Source organism: Festucalex cinctus, chromosome 15, assembly GCF_051991245.1.
Source record: "Festucalex cinctus isolate MCC-2025b chromosome 15, RoL_Fcin_1.0, whole genome shotgun sequence".
Lineage (NCBI taxonomy): Eukaryota > Metazoa > Chordata > Actinopteri > Syngnathiformes > Syngnathidae > Festucalex > Festucalex cinctus.
The window spans coordinates 22,655,175-22,675,595 of NC_135425.1; the positions used below are offsets into that span (position 1 = coordinate 22,655,175).

The 20,421-nt window shown below is 39.2% G+C and overlaps 1 protein-coding gene across 3 annotated transcripts in view; it reads right to left on the minus strand.

Moving 5' to 3' along the window:
- Positions 1-19,908, minus strand: part of exd3 (exonuclease 3'-5' domain containing 3) — a 41,644-nt gene extending 21,736 nt beyond the window's left edge. The window contains exons 1-19 of one of the 3 annotated variants that reach the window (XM_077498044.1): positions 19,718-19,907; positions 18,461-18,520; positions 16,429-16,493; positions 15,555-15,716; positions 14,438-14,623; positions 14,280-14,333; positions 13,792-13,934; positions 13,609-13,715; positions 13,450-13,523; positions 13,219-13,257; positions 12,970-13,139; positions 11,857-12,004; positions 11,521-11,719; positions 11,328-11,437; positions 10,770-10,920; positions 10,493-10,662; positions 9,181-9,405; positions 8,023-8,076; positions 7,813-7,944 (exon numbers count right to left, since the gene is read on the minus strand). In XM_077498044.1, the coding sequence (XP_077354170.1) occupies positions 7,813-7,944; positions 8,023-8,076; positions 9,181-9,405; positions 10,493-10,662; positions 10,770-10,920; positions 11,328-11,437; positions 11,521-11,719; positions 11,857-12,004; positions 12,970-13,139; positions 13,219-13,257; positions 13,450-13,523; positions 13,609-13,715; positions 13,792-13,934; positions 14,280-14,333; positions 14,438-14,623; positions 15,555-15,716; positions 16,429-16,493; positions 18,461-18,488 (2,217 nt within the window). In that variant the 5' untranslated portion in view covers positions 18,489-18,520; positions 19,718-19,907. Of the gene's footprint in view, positions 1-7,812; positions 7,945-8,022; positions 8,077-9,180; positions 9,406-10,492; positions 10,663-10,769; positions 10,921-11,327; positions 11,438-11,520; positions 11,720-11,856; positions 12,005-12,969; positions 13,140-13,218; positions 13,258-13,449; positions 13,524-13,608; positions 13,716-13,791; positions 13,935-14,279; positions 14,334-14,433; positions 14,624-15,554; positions 15,717-16,428; positions 16,494-18,460; positions 18,521-19,717 lie in introns of all 3 variants that reach the window. The other 2 variants (XM_077498043.1, XM_077498045.1) reach the window with 2 other exon arrangements.
- Between the last annotated feature and the right edge of the window lie 513 nt (positions 19,909-20,421).

Genomic DNA, 20,421 nt, shown 5'->3' on the forward strand with positions numbered 1-20,421 from the left:
TTATCTGGTTGGCTGTCGACCCAGTAATGATATGAAAGATTCTTGGCATCACATAGCTCATGACATCACATAGCTTAGAACCAATTGAAAACAGTTCAAAACAGACATTTGACCCCCACGGTCAATACCCAAATATTACCCCTGCATGACTCTAGTCATGACAACAGAACAGATGCTTAAAAATATGCATAATGCTTTGCCATCCCATTTATGCTGGCATACATTCTATTGCCTTATTTGTATGGTTCTCAGTGCAGTTTTATTTTTTCAAACACAGAACTGAGGCACAACAGTGGCTGTGCAAAAGGGACTTTTGTGTGTATTAGTAAGTGTGTGTGGAAAACAAGGGAAATTACGCATTACTTCCTTGTATTGGTGCTTACAGGAAAAGCCCTGTAGAGGCTCTCTCCTCCATTCTCACCTCTCTTCCTCCGTTTCCAACTCCCTCCTCCCTTTTCTGTCCCCTCTATCATCATCCCGCTTCATCTTTCTCCTCTTACTCAGCTCCCCTTACCTCCCAGTGGTACTTCCCCCTTCATATTCCGTCTTGCATCCCAACTGCCAGCTCACCTTGTCAGGGACACTTGCTTCCTTCTCACCCACTCTCTCCCTCCCTGCCTCCTTAAACCCACTCTGATTCTCTCAGGCTCGGTAACAGGAAGCAGCTTGGCTCTCAGACAATGGAGCACATCAAAACGCACCACCAGCCTCACCAGCTTCACGCGCGCGCACACACATATACACAAACAGAGCAAGACAAACAGGACATTCCAGCTGCCGGCTGCACCGGATTCCTCGCCTCTGCTAAACTGAAACGGAGAGTGAGACTCTGAGGGTGGGAGTGGAGAAGTGAGGCGGTGGGCAAGGAGGCCAGGAGGAGATGGGGAGATGGCGTTAGACAGTGACAAATGAAGGTCATATCAGACACTCTAAACGCAGGTGTGGCAAACTGCGGTCCACGAGGGCCGGAGTCCTGCAGGTTTTTATAGATTTCCCTACTCGATTAACTTAACTACTTAACTTCGATTAACTACTTCCAATTAACAGGCTCGTTCGTTATCAGGCTTCTGCAGAGCTTGTTGATGAGCTGATCATGAATCGGCTGTGGTGAAGAAGGGAAATATCCAAAACAGGACTGCGGCCCTTGAGGACCGGATCTCGCCACCCCTGCTCTAAAGGAAGAGTAGCTTGAATGTCAGTATGTAAAGGATATAGTGTTCCTTCACTTTTCACGCGTTACGTTCTAGGACAACCCGCGATAGGTGAATTTCTGCGAAGTAGCTTTGTTTAAAAAAAAAAAAAAAAAAAGTTGATAATTAAAAATGGGAGGATACAAATCCGCGATACAGTGAATCCGCAATAAGTGAACGACCACTATTGTCTAATTAGCTTTACATCACTACGCATCAGTGAAGCAGAAGACAATACTGCAGATCATAAGATAAATCAATCCTTCATGAAATACTGGAATGCATACACCCCAGAAGAGTTGGCATGTGATCAGACTTCAACACTAACAGTAAGAAAGAAACATTTAAGACACACATATCGTGATCACTAATCTTTTACAAAGAAAGCGTAATATTTATTATGACGTACGGTTGTCAGTTTACGATTGAGTTCTGTTACTTCCTATGATGCGGATGCAACCTGAATTTGTATGCAATTCGCAAAGTGATGGAGCTCAAAATGTTAACTCAATATTAATATGCCAAGAAAATAGATTCTTGAAGGAGGAAAGCAGCCATCAGAATACAAGTGTTGCACTAGTTTTTCAGACTAATTATTATTGAGTGTGTCACTTGTTAAATCATTTCCACATTACATGACAGCAAAGTGAAAGCTACATATTAGTGGTCCACTCATGTTTGCACAGTGGGATTTCGTCCTGGTTTGGCTCCAGTCAGACACACGGACGCAGCAGGTTTCCATCCACACATACACACACATAAAAGACAAATATTTCCGCTCTCCATCTTAATGACAGCGTCAAACTGTAATAATGTACAGTATATGTCAGCTGTAGAAAATGACCACCCTTTTTCTGTGTGCACACTTCAGCAATTTCTCAAGCCTTACGAGAGTGTGTGTGTGTGTGTGTAACAGGAGACGTGAAGCGCTCACCACACACAGTGGGAAATATTTGGGATGGTTTCCCTCGGAATGTTTTGGCCTGCCTATGGAATGCCCTCCCCCCCTCCCCTTCTTAACCGTCTCTAACTCCTTTTTCTTGCTCTCTGTCATCTCCTGAGAGCAGGAGCAGTGGGAAACTGGTAAAATGCATCAATGTAACCTTGGATATGCAGAGAATATTAATTGCAGAGGTAAAAAAATGAAAAAAAAAAAGTCTTGGATCTTTGCACTGGTTTGTCAAATCAGAAAAGCAACTTTGAGCATTAATGAAGCTTTAATAGATATATTTTTCATGATGCCATGAGCACAAATATGTACTTATGATATATGCATACTTTTCTTCAAATAAAATGCTTAAACTCTTAAATTTAATGAGGAATTAAGCGAGTTATTAAATTCTGCAATGATTTTTCCCCACTGTTATGCTAACAAGAGTATAAAAACCTTTTTTTATTGTACATTTAGAACAGATATAAAATTTGTGATTAATCGTGAGTTAACTATTGAAGCCATGCGATTAATTATGATTTAAAATTTTAATCGCCCGACACCCCTAATGTCAAATGTTTCCATCGGACAGTCAACCAGATGAAAGCTAGTAAGTGGCTAGTGTGAGAAGATTGTGCATCATCTCTCAGTGGTCCTGTTTGTCAAAAATTTAATGCATGATGACAAAAGAAGAAAATGATCCAAATAGAGTCTCTCTTTTTTTTCTTTTTTTTTTTTTTAAATAGAAAAAGTGGTCAGGACAGGTTACAGGTGAGAGTCTGATCAAGGATACAAAGGACCAAAATTTACCTGGTACAACCAGTAACAGGCCTAAATTTGGCTCAGCAGAACTAACATCTACTCGGAAGAATCAAGTTACTACAATATATTATTGTTCTTTTCTTATGTTCTTCTTCACTTGAAAGAATTACCCTTCTTTCAATAATGTTGCACACAAAAAAAATGCAAAACTTGCATGCTTAATCATTTCCTTCTGGCTGAAATGAGGTTGGTGTTCATCGTCCAAAATTTGTACAGCACTGAAAGGCATATTTTTCCAGGAACCACAAAGTTTATGATCTTTAAGGTGTTTGCGAATTCAGGTTTCACTAGAAGTATTATTCAGGCCTAATATCAGTTTTCTGATTAAGTGGTGTCATGAGGTCAAGGTTCATCTGTATTCACTGTTCCTTCTCAGGCTTGCGCTTCACACGGAGAGATTTATAAGGACCTTTCAAACAATGCTGTGGTTTGCAGATGGCCAAATCCCTCAATTCTTTGCAATGCTGCGCTGAGAGACATTGTTTGAAATTGCAGTTGCATGAGCATATTTGTGGTGGTCTGGGAAAAAAAATAATAATGACAAATATGAACGAAAAGGTTGGACAATTCACATGTGCTCTCATATACTCGGGCAACACTATCTTAAAACGTGTTGAAACCTTTCACATTCCTTTTGGTTGTACAGCCCACGGCTCTTTACAGATCAAAGCACAGGCAAGTTGCCTTATTCTCATTCGGCCTCCTCTTCCTTGAGTGGCATCTACCACGGATAACAGTGGTGTCCAAACTACGGCCCGCCATCCATTTTTCAGTGGCCCGCGACATATGCTAAAAATGGCATTAGACTCAGTTTGAATAAAATAAACAAAACAATGTTTGGTCAAAGTAAGAAGGGAGTGTATCGAAAAACAGGTGCCATTAAAGGTTATTTTAGTTAACGAAAACTAATGAAAAAAACTAAAAACTAAAATTCAAAAAACAATATTGTTACCGATATAAAATAAAAATAAAAATTCTTTTTTTTAAAAACGAAAACTAACTGAAACTACATTTTATGTTTACAAAACTGACTAAAACTATAATTATAGCAAACATGTCCTTCGTTTGAAAGTATGTCACACAGAAGTGACGTCATCTAGCAGCAGCCAATAGAAAAGCACCTTCAGATGGCGTTGCTCCCATGGTGTTTTTTAAATATTGTGCACAAGTAATACACATAAAAAAAAAAATTAAAAAAAATAATATTGAAACTAACAAACTAAACTAAACTAAGCATTTTTAAAGAACTAAACACCCCCCTGAAAACTAATAAAAACTAACTAAAATGAAAAATTCCCAAAACTATAATGACCCTACTGCCATATTACAAATAAAATTGGTTTATATACTGTAGCATTTTTCGAAATATACAAAAGCACAAATAAATTATTTGTACAGTTTTTCGGACTAAACACAATTTCTCTTCATAACATTATGTGTCCCTTGCGTCCTTCTGATTTTCTGTATGTGGCCCTCAAATGAAAAACTTTGGACACCCCGGACGTAGCTGCTTGCCACACAATCTTTGTCATAACTAATCACTGGCTTTATCTCTTAATTCTCATTTACTTTCACTGGTTCCCTTTTGTTTTTTTTCCCTCCCTGTCATCACCTCTGTTCTCATTTCTCACCCCTCCCTCGCCTTTTCCTCCCGCTAGCCCCACCGTAGGTCTGGCCCCTCCCTCTCGTGGTGTGGCGGTTCCTGTTGCTCTTGTTTTCACTTCCCCAGCAGTCTGGTGCGTGGGAACCAACGTCGCTGCTGCTGCAGCAGCAGCAGAAGCAAGCAGTAATACCGTCTATGACTGACTCTCGATTCCTGTCTGTGTGGAAGCATGTGTGCGTGCGTGTGGAAAAAGGTACGGAAGTGTGTGTGCGTGATAGTGCCAGGAAGCGTTTGTGAGTTTGGGATTTTGTGTGTGTATGCATCTGATCTCACACTAAATGTGATATGCGTTTGCTGGGTCACCGTCCATCTCGCAGGCAATCTGTGCAATCTCGACATGTCTATAAAAGGCGAGCATGGGACATCTTGATGGCTAGTGAGCGGAAGTTTATGTGCGCGCGTGTGTGGCAGGAAAGTATATTAGCGCACATGTGGCACATTAGTGGTAAGGATAGGATATACTGTAGCTAAATAAGGGAAGTGTAATGAAGTGTAAAGCACTGCCAACTCCACCCAGGGGCCAAACCCTTTGCAAACATTTAAAAAGTATGCCATTTAAGGACAAAGGACTACGACACGATCTGATCTTTGTGAAAATCATAAACAGTGTATTAGTGACAATGATAACTCAGCAGTCTTCGGGACAATACATCCATTATAAGAATTTCATTTGGTATTTCGCTAACTTCAAGTAAGGATCCGAAATGGGTAAAGGCTCGATTTTATTATTTTCTAGTTTTCTTGATCATCAAGCAGTATAAATTATGTATAATAATATAAAATACATACTTACATAATATATACAGTATATGTCAATTTCATTAGGAATGTTGGATATTTTAGGATTCAAACTTCCAGTTAGGTCAGCCCTTCTCAAATAGAGGTGATGCCTTATTTTTTTATTTTTTTTATGCCATACCAGATAATATGTAATTGCACATTCACTACAGTAGGTGGCAATGGTGATCTCATTGTCAGTATTAGCTCCCCTGCAGAGGTGTACTTATAACAAATTCATAAACAATTGTTACTATATAGTTGTGGCGTGGAGGGTTGGTGGTTTGCAAAATTTCTTCTTGATGGGGGGTGGGTGTAACAAAATATTCTATATTATAGTATAGATACCAGGTATCATATCTGCACCAATACCTTATTTTAAGGTTTCAGTATTTTGTATCAGTATCAGTGACATTGTCAATCTGGTACTTCACTAGAAAGACCCGTTCGGGAAAGGCGGGACTTGCTGTACAATACTTCGAGCTGATTGGACGATACGGCACCTTTGCGCGTTTGTTTTGGGAGAGGGGTCGTTAGCGCAAACATTTTTACCAGATAAAAATGCACGCAGCGCCTCTCACTGTTCAAAATTAACGAGGAAACGGTGAGTAATTCTGCGCGAACAGAATTAATTGCAGCGTCCATTCGTCTGCTCGGTTTGTTTGTCAGATCTGCTGAGATTTGTTGCTTGCTTTGCTGCATTGTTTACACACCTTTATTTGTTGCTCACAAAAATGAGTGTGACAATGTGGTGCAACCACACGTTTCGTCATGCAAGTTCCAGTGCACACAGAAATGATTATTGTTGCTACTGTATACAGTACAGTCTTTCAAATTACTCTAAAAGAGATATTTCCATAATCACTTGATGGGCAAGCCCTTCACACTGACCACCTAATCTCAAATAGAAGGCACATAAGAGCAGTTTTATACATTCTATCGTCTTTTCAATTACTGCTTTGTATACACACAGGGTCCTTTTTGGGATCTCTACAGTGAACACAAATTCTTATGCCTTCAAAATCTGTGTGGCCCATTGATGCACACAGACAAACATGAACCCTTTCCTGGTCACAAACGCTTAAATCTCCTTTTCTTGCGTCTCCTTCCCCTGTGACATTCAAGTAGCGATGTGTGCTCATGACGGGAGAAGCCCAGAGAGACAAAAAGCTCAGGAACAAAACCATCCAGTGCTTTTCAATCAGATAACAAGGGAGCTAACGGGTGGGCTGCAGCAAAGCCCCAAGGGCCTGGACTTTCTATTAAACTTTGATTATTTTAGCATCATATTTAGCATTCCCAGTTGAGTTTATAAGCACATTGCTGTTGGTAGGTTTTTACATTTACAATAAATACACGGAATTTCCGACAGACTTATGTATTTCCGTACATACATCTTTTATCACGGTAGCCTGGTGAGAAACAAAGTGTGACAGTGTGTAATATATAAATTGGGGTGGTGTTACAGATGGTATAAAACACTAAATTATTATACAAGTTCCATTTGGCTTTCCATAATATATCAAAGTGGCTTCCCTTGACCAATAAATACTTTAGCAGGAGACCATTTGGCTGCTGGTTGTTAGGCTCTTTTTTTTTTTTTTTTTGCTTTCAGTGTTATGAGGCATCATCCTAACCTCCGGACAGGAGGTGGTGGTCCAGATTTGTCAACATTTTGGGGAAATGACAAAAAAACACCACATCGTGTATCTTGACACATTTTTTGAGGGGGGGGGGTCACAAAGAGCAGACTAGAACACCCAAGTTTAGGAAAAGCTTTGGAAAGATACACCCTCCCCAGTCATCAGCAGCATATGGCAAACACAGCGCACACAGTTTCAAAACAGCCACCCACAAAGATATCGACAGGTCAAACGCAATACATCAACTTGAAATGCATGGCGGCCAAAGACCACAAAGTATCCCCCTGGTAATTATTCAATTGTTTAACTTGATCAATAAGTTGATCAATCAAAAACTGCTGTTATGAATGGGAAAATGAGTTAAAAATAATTAGAGCAGGCCTGTATTTCAATAGTAGGCCCATTTTGGGACCTCAAGTACACATACATTCTATTTGAATGTGATGCAGCAGTGGCATGCAATTAATTATTCCGTTATCAGTGAAAATGTTCAAACAATGAGGCTATTGACATTTTGCAAATATGTGTTAGAGCAATACTGTACAATTATTACATTAAGATTCTCAAATTGTTTTATTCTACTGTAATTCATAATTTATATTCAGACAGTTGAAATACAATTTTGATATTTCTCACACTAAATATTTCCACATTTATTGTCTAATAAAACAGTAAAGGCAACACAGACGCATTGCATATAAGTTTCTTGCCAAAATATTATATTTGATAACTATGCAAATCTCATGTAAAAATCACTTAAATGGACATGTTGAACATTTTTCCTACCTGGCAGCGGCTGAATATATCACAAGGAGTTGGCCGGACGTTGAAGTGCCTGAGCACTCGGACAGCTTGATCTCTGGCCTTTTCCGAGCAGTCCAGCGACAGACAGCGGCCTTCGCCCACCTGAGACCTCAACTGTACAAATATAGTTTGGCAACAATGAATTCAAGGAAACTGAGCATTTGCAACTTGAGTTTTTAATTTGTTTCTTACAGTCTGGTATGGTTGTCCGCATGTGAGTATAACTCGGTATTCGGCTTGTGCTAGCTGGACAAAAGAACACATAAGTCAATGATCAGAAACAAACGTTTTTGTTTTTTTTTCCAGCCATGTTAACATAATACAACGTATTTGGTTGTGGTTGTTATTGTGCATCTTGCATATATTATACATTAAGAATGGGGCCATTGAATATTTTTAGAGCCGATTATTCTGGAGATTTGGCTGATAGATATGAACACAGATAGATACGACACGGCCCTTTTGAGCTGCGTGCCTACGGCGAAGGCATCAGTGCATTCCGTGTGTGGATGGCAAGAAAACAGAAAATAAAAAACAGGTCAGGTGGAGGGAATTATGAACAGTTCCAATCAGTCAGTGTTAGTCAGTTATCTAGTCATTTAACATCTGAACATTATTTGGGGTTATTCAGGAGCACTTTAAATGAGGGCGGGTGTGTACTGAGTACTGACTACCATTTATTCTGAGTTTGAATGTGATTGGTTAATTTTGAACACAACTACATCTCCAGTTTAAGAGGGTGGGCACACTTACGCAACCAAATTATCTCAGTTGTTTTACATTTTTTACTTTCGCTTCCAAAAATGTATTTTCTCCAAATAAGTTGGTGGGTTGTTTGAATGACAGGTTTTTGTAATGGACAAAAATTAGACCAAGGGTGTGTAGACTTTTTATATCCACTGTACACCTGCTTTACAACTATAGGAAGTAAAAATGGATAAATACATGTGTAAAAAGGTAAGGTTGATCCACAAATTATTTTTGCCTCATGATGTAGGAACAGAGCCGTAACGAAAGCGTGTTTACCTGTGTGTAAGGTATTGCGCAATGCCAAGAATAACATGTGAAACTCACCTATGCCACCCTTTTGTATTACTATTCTATATGTTATACAGACTCACATTGTTGCTGACACATATACTTATCTGACGGCGGGATGCTGTGTCGCTCTGTGGAAGTGCACAGTTATGACAATATCGCAATTTGCTGAGTCATGCAACTGATACTGCAGTTTTGGTGAGATCTCTGAGGTAATAGGTTTGAAGAACATTGATCCAGCAGAACATAATTTAATTATTGTGCCTTATTCTTTCAGATACATTGTAATTGCAACATTTCCGACTAGCATACCTTTGCAGCTACTCGGTGGTCATCATTATTCTCCAAAATGACCACATCGACTCCCAAACAGCGCAAGTACCTCCCGAGGCCTTGCAGCATGTTGTCACACACCACCCGCAACTGCTGGGGGGCCATCGGAGCAGGAGGGGAGACTTCGGGGGGCTCCTTGCCACACAGGAGGCCTTTCTCAGTGTCAGAGCAAGGGGGACTGACCCATTGAGCCCCCTGACATTCCTAAATGGACAGAGACAATAATGCGATACTTAAGTGATCCCCACAGGGGGATTTTCTTTTCACTTGCAGAAGAGCGCTGGGAGGTCAAAGCACAGGGTGAGCTATACAACCACCACCCCCGGTGCTGCTAGAGTGTCTTGGTCAAACATGCATTGTTCCCACCCGCAGGTTTGATGCCCCAACCCAGATTCTTTACTTGGGATCTTTCCATTTTGTGTCACTCACAAGCTCAAAGAAGTAGTAGTAGTACAAGTACGAGCACATTATTTATTTCCAGTCACCCATGGAGGTTGCTTTCATCTATGCGACTGTCCACTTTAGCTGTTTATTAGTTTGTGTGCAAACTAATGGGTACATTTTTACTATAGAAATCAGGATTGATATTAGTAAAGTTATAAACAAAACCTAATAATTAGGGGTGTCAAAATTAGTGTGTTAATTTTGAGTTAATTTAAAGTCACACGCTATTAATGACCGCCCCTTACTTAGAAAGCCTGGAATTCCAGTCGCAATGCAGCAGACACAGGCAAGTCAAAATCTAGCAGTAATAAATTTAATAATAATGCATATATTTGTGGAGACTGGGGTCAAGTTGTATTTTACAATGTTAAAACGTGCAGAATTTCACAAATTGCTTCATGTTTAAGATTAGATAGCTCTTAATATGAAAAGAAAAATGCAGAGCTGTCACCAATGTCTTACAAATGCAATGATGCCATCTAGTAGCAGAAAAATTACCTCAACACAAATCAATATCACACTTTTTTTTTTTTACAGATTAATTGTGAGTTAACTATTGGTCATGCAATTAATTACGATTAAAAATTTAAAAGCTGCTCTATGTCTGTGTGTGCGGGAGGCCCAGAAGCGACCAGTTGAGAAACCCCATCCTTTATGCAGCTACAGCGTATCCCAACACAAATCTTCTGGATATTCTCAAGCACTCAATAGTGAGTGTATGAAAATATCAAGATGGGAGTTGCTCTATTGGTGGGAATGTGTTTTAGAAATTGAGCTTGTGAAGGAAAAAAAAAAAAAGAAAGAAATGGTAAGAAACAGATACTGCATATCAGAGTCGAGCCACAACCTCTTTGTTGCTGCTGTGATTCATCTTCTTGTTTTTTTTATCCTTCTGCTTTGCCTCTCCATTCTCCTTTGGTTGTGAAGGGATAGAGCGCAAATCGCTTGGAAGCCCAAAGTTGGAGGGGTTAGCCGAGAGCACAGAATACACATCCAACAAACAGTAAGCATCCGTCACTGAAATGGAGTGAGAGAAGGGTTGAATTAAATAGCAAGCAGTTATTGATGGAATATGCTGATAATTAGTCACCGTGTGAGAATTGGGTGTTATTTGAGTGACTCACCTGCATATATGATTTGGCTGACACGCAGCGGCCGCTTCTTCCAGTTGGACATTTGCTCGGTCTTGTCGAGGGCCTTTCCCAGGACCTGTTGCACGAGCAGACTCAGTCCTTTCTCAGCAGGGTCTTCGCGGCTCACTTTGCCACACTTGATCTAAACAAGGCATTAACAACGCAATGAGTATTAGATTGGTCATATTCTTGTTATTCTCTTCAGCAAATCATATTTACTGTACGTTTTTTTTTTTGAGACATTTAAGTGTCAACTCTTCATGTTTTTTATTTTTTAAATCAACTTCACACAAATTGAAGCGTTCGAATCGGCATTCAGTTGTCTTAACTTTACTGCTCTGACGTAGCAATTTTTTTATATTCTGTTCTATACTCATATAGATAAAGACTATTCCATATGCTGATGGTGAATTTTATTTTCACTTATTTATTTTGCAGCCATCAAATGTATAAGCCTTCTTTGAGGTCTGCACGCTTTGAACTTGCTTGCTCCACTTGAACTTGATTATACTGTAAGAAATTCTATATACACCACAACTACTTTATTACCTTTCGGTGTATGTTAAGAAGATCAAGCATCCCCTCTAGTTTCAACGGCTTCTCCAGAAATTGAGGCCAAGTGGACTTGAGACACTTGAGATCTCCGGCCATACCATAACCTGAAGAAGAGACATGCTTTGAGGAATATCTGCTCAAATCTCTCGAATGAAACCATTTCTATTGTCGAAGTTTTGTTTCTTACCCACTTTAAGGACGTTTTGTTCAGCGAAAAAACGTCTCATGAATGCAATGGTCTCCGGGTGCTGACAAAATCCATTTGCACAGAGGTCTAATAGGAAAATGGTGTCAAAAGTGGCGAGCTGTATCAGGGCAACTTGCTGAGCTGAGCTGCAGCCAAATGTGGGCTGCCACTCCATATCAACTCCGACTACACCGCCGTTCTAAAAAAAAAAATAAAAAAAATAAAAAATAAAAAATAAAAAAAAAAAATAAAAAAAAAAAATAAAAAAAAATAAAGAAACATTACATCATTTAATCACAATCACTCTTTATCTTCATTCTGTTTTTCTGTCTTCACCTTGAGGAGCGTGTCACTACAACTTTGAAGGGCTTCCAGGGTGTCCACGTGCTGAACCTTCTCTTTGGCGAGGGGTACCTGGTAGAACTTCTGACAATGAGCTTCCGATGGCATCCACTCCTCACTGTGTGCGGAACCGCATGCATACCTGAGTAGATGTGACACATCACTTTTATGAGTGTGTTATGAGGAATAACACATGGAAATATTTCAGTTTGTTCCACAATGTTCACATATGCTATAAAACACTCACAGCTTAAAAAAAAAAAAAAAAAAAAAAAAATCCATTGTGAATACACTAAGATGGGTGTAATTCATTGAAAAGAAAGTTGAATCATTCGGATTGTGAGAAAATGGGAATGTGGTTAACCAAACAGAGTGAAACTATTCCTTTTTTTGTTTTTTTGCAAAATTGATTCCATATGAGCTTACCACAATTTGCATAACGCATACAGAGAAACCTCCCACAACTAAATTTCCCATTGAAATGGGTCATATTTGGAATTATCTGTTCCAAACATCCTAAAATCCTAACTAATTGTACAGACAATATTTCCATTCTCATACAATATAACCTATAAGCATAGGTTTTAATAGTAGCTTGTCACAACACAAGAATGAAATGAAATCAACCACTAATAGTATGTAAAGTATAACACACATAGAAGACTACCTTTTTTTTTATCACATTATATATAAGTCTACATCATCTTTCAGTGTTCCTCATGAAACATCTGTAACAGATCAACATAGCAGGTCCAATTTGAAGTACTTGATTCACAAAAGATGGTCAATCTGGATGAAAATCATAACATAACAACTTCCATCCATCCATTCAATTTTTATTTTTTTTACACTGCTGATGTTGGTTCTTACTGAGGGTCATAAGCTGGAGCCTTAATTGACTTTGGGGGTTAAAGATGGGCTAAGAAAAAAAATAATAATTAAGCCATCCACTTGCAGATCACAGACAAAGTTACATATAATATATCGTAATGCCCTAAATGGTTAGGACATTTGAGGCATATTTATGTCCAAAAATAAGGTTGGATCGCGAATTTAAGTTGACTTTGGAGGTTCAACAGCATTTATAATCGATTTTGGCTGACTCACTTGTGTAGCTCTGGTGATAAACTCTGCTGGGTCTCCCAAACTGCAAAGGGAAGTCTGTGCCTGGGAAGGCTATATCTCAGCGACCACTGAGCGGCTTTTTCAAGTCCGCCGTACTTCAGCAGCATCTCCACCAACTGGATCTGGAGCTCAAGGTCATCTGCCACGACGGTCTGGGTGTTGATGACATATACACACAAAACAGTTCTGTTGTGGAAGGAATACTTTTGCACGTTTAAAGATGGCACCTACCTGCACGTGGTCACTCCAGTTGTACTCTGTCATGCTGCTCTAAAAAGAGAACAGCAGGTGAAGCAGTTTTTGATTGACATGATAAAACGTGTTTTATCCCTATAAATAAAAGCCTAAAAATGTGTCCATTTTAGGCCATGAAACAAAAAAAACAAAAAATCCTACAAGGATAAACAAATTCAAAATATGTTTATGCAAAATAGAGCTACAGGTGATTCAATTCTCACTTACATCTACAAATCTCTTGAACATGAGGAACCGAAGTGTATCCTGTCTCCTCTTGTGCAGGGCATTGGGACACAGCGCTGCGTCAATGAGAACAATATTGTCTGATGAATACATAGAGAAAAGTCTTTGCCAGCCCTGCGAGACACGAGCACATTCACACACCTTGGTCAATGTTAAATTTCTCCGCGAGTCGAAAAACATGTTTTGTCAGTATTTTGGGCTGGATGTGAGCAAGGCTGGTTCTGGACATGGAGAGGTGAGGAAACCGCCTGATGGAACACACAAATGGTGAACTTTTGTCCATATTTTTAAAAAAAAAATTTAACTTTAAAATGTGCACCGTACTTGCTTATCAAGTCTTTCACTGAGAAGTTGGTGTGGCACCAGGAGTCAAGCAGAGCAACCAGTTGCTGCTCCAGATGAACGTGTCCTGTAACGAAGCTCTCTGCTAAAGACAACTTGTCCTGGAAGATGAGTGGCATGCATACCTGCAGAGGACATTTTGACAACAGTAAGTTAGACTTCAAGTTCAAACTTAAATGAAACATAGAAAACTGGGCATAAATAGTTGGATCTTGAAGTGTCTGCCCACCGATCAAGTACGAAATAAAACAACCAAGTACATTTTTTGTCTGCCTGTTTTTGAAAATATGTCTGTGAACGACCAGCACCAATTAATTTGCACTAATTTATATAATATCTCCCCCCATACCAAGTTTAAACATGGAAACATGTCTTGTTAACCACCCATCCAGCATTCTGCCAAAATTACAACTCATACAACATTTTCAAGGCTTGATCAATCAAATGTAAACACGAGATGTGTGACTTACTTCCTCCATATTTAGTTCATTCTGCAAATTCAGCTTTATACCGAGAACTGCTGCCTGTAAGGAAACAAAAGAGGTAATTTGATGTATTGTGGAACACATTTATTTTGAATTAGTATTCCTTAAGACCTTCAGAAAAAATGTTGACATGCAAAACTCGCCTCTTTGTAGCATTTGAGGTTCAGCAGCTCGACGACGTGCTGTCGCAAGGTAGTTGGATCCAAAGTGGCCAGCTGGTAGATATCTATGAGACTTTCAGTAAAACTGGTCTGGGTGTCATTGAGGAGGACAAGAGCCCGATGCTTGAGGGCTGCCGCTTGTTTCTCTGGAAGTGAAGTCAACGTAACCTGTGATGATGATGATGATGATGATACAAATGAAACATATTTAATGAAGTTAATTAATAAGTAGATTTATGTTGTATGGCAAGTTGTCAGTAAAAAACGGGCTCGGAATCTCTTACTTTAAAACCAAAACATTGCTTTACAGTAAGATGTTCTAAGCAGCCCCACCAGTCAAAACATGGTATTCTGATTAAAACTGTATTTGTGGAATTTAAGCAGCAAAATCCACCTGTTTTTATCCATCTCAGGGGGGCGACCATTTTGCCACTTGTTGTTGACTGAAAATGTCATCAAAGTTGCTGGGAGCTCAGGTAACCACCAATCAAGGTTCACCTGCTTTTTTTTTTTTTTTTTAATTTGTTCATTTAACATTTTCAAGCTGAGCAGTGATTGGTTGGTGGCTGAGACCTGAGAAACTGTGATGTCATTTTAAGGCCACAGCAAGTGGCAAAATGTCAGTTCCCTGAGATGGAGGAAAACGGGTGGATTTTGCTGTTTTATACCTATTCCAGAAATGCCATATTAATTACAATGCCGTGTTTTGACTAGCAGGGGCGCATAGAACATATTACTGTAACAAACATTTTTTAGTTAACTTCCTCTTTAATATAAGATCTCTATGAACTAAGAAATGACCTGCTAACATACAAAAGGACAAATGTTTTTGGTCGTTTCTGTTAGCAATTCTAGATGAAAATGCGGTAGAGGACTTTATTTTAATATTAATCAGAATGCTGTGTTTATAGTAGGGAGGCTGTGTAGAACATATTATAAAGACTATTTTTTGGATTGACTTCCCTTGTCGTGAAAAAAATAATCTAAAAAAAAAAACAGTGCCTTGAAAATGTGCTCAAAATGTGTTATACATAGCAAAAAACACACACAAAAACATGCAAGGAAAATTAATATAGAGGAACATTAGAATCTCGTCCACCTGGGGATGTTCCTTCAGCCAGCTCTGGAATTCCTTGAAGAGGTGGGCCCCCAAGGTGTTGCCCCGAGCCTTCTGTTTGGATGGTGAGCACTCGAGGATTGTTAGGAAGGCCTCCAAGGGATTGTCCAGCTCTGAAAATCCATTCTGGGCTGCCAAATGGAGCTGTGGGAGGAAATCACCGAAAGAAGGGGGAGATGAGAAGTCAGATACAAGGGAGAAGCCATTTTTTTTTATTTAAACACTATGTGCAATATTCAAACATGAAAGGTTGTGCATATAGTTGAACCTCCAAATATGAACTGCTGCTTGAAAAACAAGCATACATGGTTGATACATCCCAATAAATGTAACTTCAGCTGTTTGTTTTTCCTTTTGTTTTCCGTGATGCCGCAACTGAAGGGTACCAGTGATGGCAAAAAGAAGAACAAGTTAGCTTGATCCAAAAATGGAACTTATTACCGACTTAAATGGCAAGGCATGGTTCAAGGCCAAGGGTTATACATTTGGGGCACCTACTTAAGAATACAAACTTTGGCTTTAGAAACTTCCTTCAAGAGAAAATAATATCTGTGTGAGAATGTCTGGCTCTGCCTCCTAATTTGCCCAACAGATGTCATTCACTCAATATCCTCCTCACACAGATCTCAAGTTCATTCAGTGCAAATTCCTTCCTTCCTACTGACAGCCACTCTGGTTTCCTCATTAACACGCACAGACACATACACACACTAGTGAATTTCATTTAGGTCCAAGTTCTTCATCATTCTATTGACTGCTCCTTCCTCTTCAATTGCGCCATGTTGACAAAAAAAAAAAAACAAACAAAAAAAAAAAAGGCTTTCATATTTTCACCCTTGTTAATAGTAACTCTCACCGTCTGCAGATCGTTCTTGTGCCACGGTTCGAAGAGCTGCTCTCTCAACACGGCCGGGTCAAGACCTGCGGGGATAAGACACGTGAGATGGGGTTTCACTCTGACCCTTGACCTCCTTCAACCTGTCAGAGAGGGAAAACAATTGGAGCTATAGTTGATATTCCTGACTTTTGGAGACGGCAGATACATTTTAAAACGGGTCTTAACACCAAATACACGCCAATTTAACCAATATGTTCAAGAAAAACATACCTAGAATGGCAAAAAAAACCAAAACTTGTCAAACCATCGTTTGCGACGTCACGAGAGACAATTTAAGGATTAACTCCACAAGTGTACCTTGCTATTTCTTTGGCCTTTCATGTCTTTTTTTTTTTTTAGATGTCACTACAGAATCTACTGCGCCATAAGAACAGCTGTTCATTAATATAAGTGCAAATGAATTAATTACCATTTTACCAAACATATGCTAGCAATTTTGGAAGCTACCCAGCACAACCAAATGAAAAACACAGTATCACACCTGCTTACTTTATAAAGTGGACAAGATTCAGCTTGTAATGTGATATACCGGATTTTTGGTCAAAACAGGCATAGCAAAGCAGCCGTGACATCAAACATTATTTCTTTAACAGGCAACCCAGAGCCACCATAACATCGGAATAACAGCTGAGGTACTTGACCAGTAAAGGAACCCGACATCAGCTCTGCATTCTATACGAATGTGCATCTTGAAAGGACGCTTTTTGAAAGCCAAAAAAAAAAGAAAATACAAAAACAAAAGGAACATCTGTAAGCACAATAACATGCGGAATGATTTTTGCCTCTCAGTTGCAGCTCCTTTTCTATCACTTACTTCACCACCATACCTGCTCCCCCTACCTCCCTTCCTCCTTCCCAGGGCTCGTTTTCCTGTCCTCCGCGCCCTCCCGGCAGCAGCCTCTCTCGATTTTTGTCTCGGATTTCCCCAGGAAAGGGCTATGCGCTAGTCATGGTGTAAAAAATAAAAGCCTTCCTGATGCACAGCCTGGGAACTTAGACCCTAGAAGACCTCTCCCTCCTCTGAATTCGTGCCACTCTTTCACTGTACGTGCCTGCCTTGCGCACCCCCTGTAAGTGTTATTAAACGTAAGGAAAATGGCTTAATTGATGTGTCAATTAATGGCAATTTCAATTCTTCTAATTTCTAGTTCCTGATCGTAAAACAACCACAACAGGTCGTGACTGATGATACCGTAAAATAAGGCCGGGTATCGGTACTCGACCATCCCTAATTGAGCATTTGCAAGTTAAATGTTTTATGCTTTTTTTAAAATAAAAGTTCATCTGAGGTTTTGTTTTAGAATTACAAAATGCTCTGACAGACCATCTATTGTTATAATAAGTTTTTGTCATCAAGTACAACCCAAAATGACTCGCAAACAATAAAAGTCACACTTCCATCTCTATGAAATTCAACACACGAGCGGCTCTGCCTGCCTGTTGCCAGGGAGCTGCCAAAATAAAGGCGACACAAAGATCAAGTGTGTAAATGGGTCGTTTGGTGTCACTTCAGCCACCAGAACAGCTTCAGTCTGACTTGGCAGCAAGTTTTTCGGCGAGTGCTTGAGCCCCCCTGGAAAGATGCCATGACATTCCTTCACAAGCACTTTTGTATTTGTCGGATGTGCTGGATAAACCTTTCAACAGGTGCCATTGTAAAGCATCGAGGAGAAGATTAAGAGCACTTGTCGAATCTGAACCTTTATAAAGCAATGTTTGCATATGAATTACTCCTTTGGGTTTGAGCTTCAGGAGCATGATTTTTGAGCCTATGTATAAATGATTTACATACACATGGACTTCAGGCTCTATAATGAATAGCGACATATTTACATATATAGTACATCAACCGGAAGCCTGATAAATTTAGTTTACATAAATATAAAACGATCAAACGAAAACCAGCAAGTATTTCTTGTGATATTCGCAACCTCAGTTTACAGTATGTCAGGACCATTGTACTGTTAACTGTACTAACAATGATACAAACCCTTTGAATCTGGAGTCAAATGGTTCATTTCTTTCCACCAGCTGGTGAGTTTCTGTCAATCTGGGGAGAAGAAAAAAGAAAATAATATGCTCATTGGACATCAACATCTCTATGAATACAGCAGTGCTTGCATTTATGGAGGAGGGGGTTCAGACTCATAAACCTGCAATTAACACTGTCAACAGGGTTGCAATATACTGTATGTTTGAGGGTGTTTTGAGGCCTTTTCTGCATTGTTTAACTCAAGGAGGTAGACTGAGTGTGCCAATGTCAGAGACATATTGGATGTGGCAAATTGCACAATCACTCAAGATGTTTCACTCATTTGCTGTTCAGAGATGTAACAACCGTTTTACACAGCCACATCTCATTGGACATGGACTGAACAATGACTTTTGATTGAGGATAAGCGGAAACGGATTAATTGATTAGTGTAAAAAAAAATAAAAATCATCGCTTGATAGTACTAGTTATAATATATACATATTCAACTTTTAGTATGTTTCATCACAATAATAGTCTTCATGCATGCATTGGTGGATGTAAACACTCATATTTTCATTAAAAATATATGTTGGTTTGGTACTTATCTACAACAAAAATATCTACGGAATAAACGTATCTTTGTATTATAAGTGACATATCTGTTCAGTTTCACATTCTTATTTTATTTTTGACCGTTGAACTACTCAGCTTTACACTTAATTTTTATTTTGGGGAAGATTTTATCTGTTTAATTTCTGTACAGTGTCCTTACTACATAAACTTTGTATGTTGTGCTTTAGTTCGGTCCATTAACTTGTCAGAGTTCATAGACAAAGTAGCCACACCAAATATGGCGGACGCAGACGCTGATTACATCAACAGGTCAACTCGCTAAATGAGCCATCTATGAAAGTCTATGGGGCGGCCCACCACCTATAATTTTAATTTATCTTCTATCGCCACCTACTGTTGAAGCTACGGAACTTATTTACAAGACGAAACCCTTTTTTCCCCACAAAAACGTTACCAAAAATATCACACTTAACATTGACTCCGAAGACAGTCGTAGCACGGTTACTTTTGTGTTAGCACAACTATTAGCGTTGTTAAACAAACACTAAATCATGGTTATGTCTGTCGTGCCAAATGTATGCAGCTCAAACCTAGTGCTAATTCGGGATAATACTCTTAAAGACACAAGAATTATTGAGCACATCTGTCAACGACAACTAATAGTTATCCCTTTTGTTGTATTATAAACGTAAAACTCACCACATGAGCAATTTTCTCGCTGCTACATTGAGCTACTTCTATACTTTTGCTTGCAGTAGCTTGTTTAGCCCTGAATTTGGTTTAAGGGCAACTCATCATCTCGAATATTTTAAGCCATTCGTAATAAAGTGGATTGTGAAGTATAGATAACAAGTATATAACAATTCGGTCGCAAACAAAACATATGCATTGGTGAAATATGAACGAAATGTGATGCATTAGCCGGCGGATTTTACCTGCAACCCAAAAATCGGGACGCAATGTTTTTATCCATACTTCCTGGTTTTGAAACCAGTCACGTTTGCGCAGACCGACTCATGATTGCCCTCTATTGGTTGAAGCCAGAAGGTAGCCATCTTACGCTGCCACTGTTACGGACATTGTATTTATTTTTTATTTTTTTTCCCCCGGTAATCATTCGGAGTATATTATCTCAGTATCATTAATCGTGACTTACACGGGATAGGTTTACAATTCACAGCATTTTTGTTTTTGTTGTATTTATCATTTGTTCATGGTAATGACAACATGATGTAGACGAATCTTTGAGTAGTACTGTGAGATACAGTATACCTAATGAGAGAATCTTTGAGAGTAGTACTGTGAGACACATCCATCCATTTTCTTAACCGCTTACTTTACTCCAAATATACCCAAATATTCAAGCTAAGCGAGCTAAATGAGTAGCAACGAAAGATGGCTGC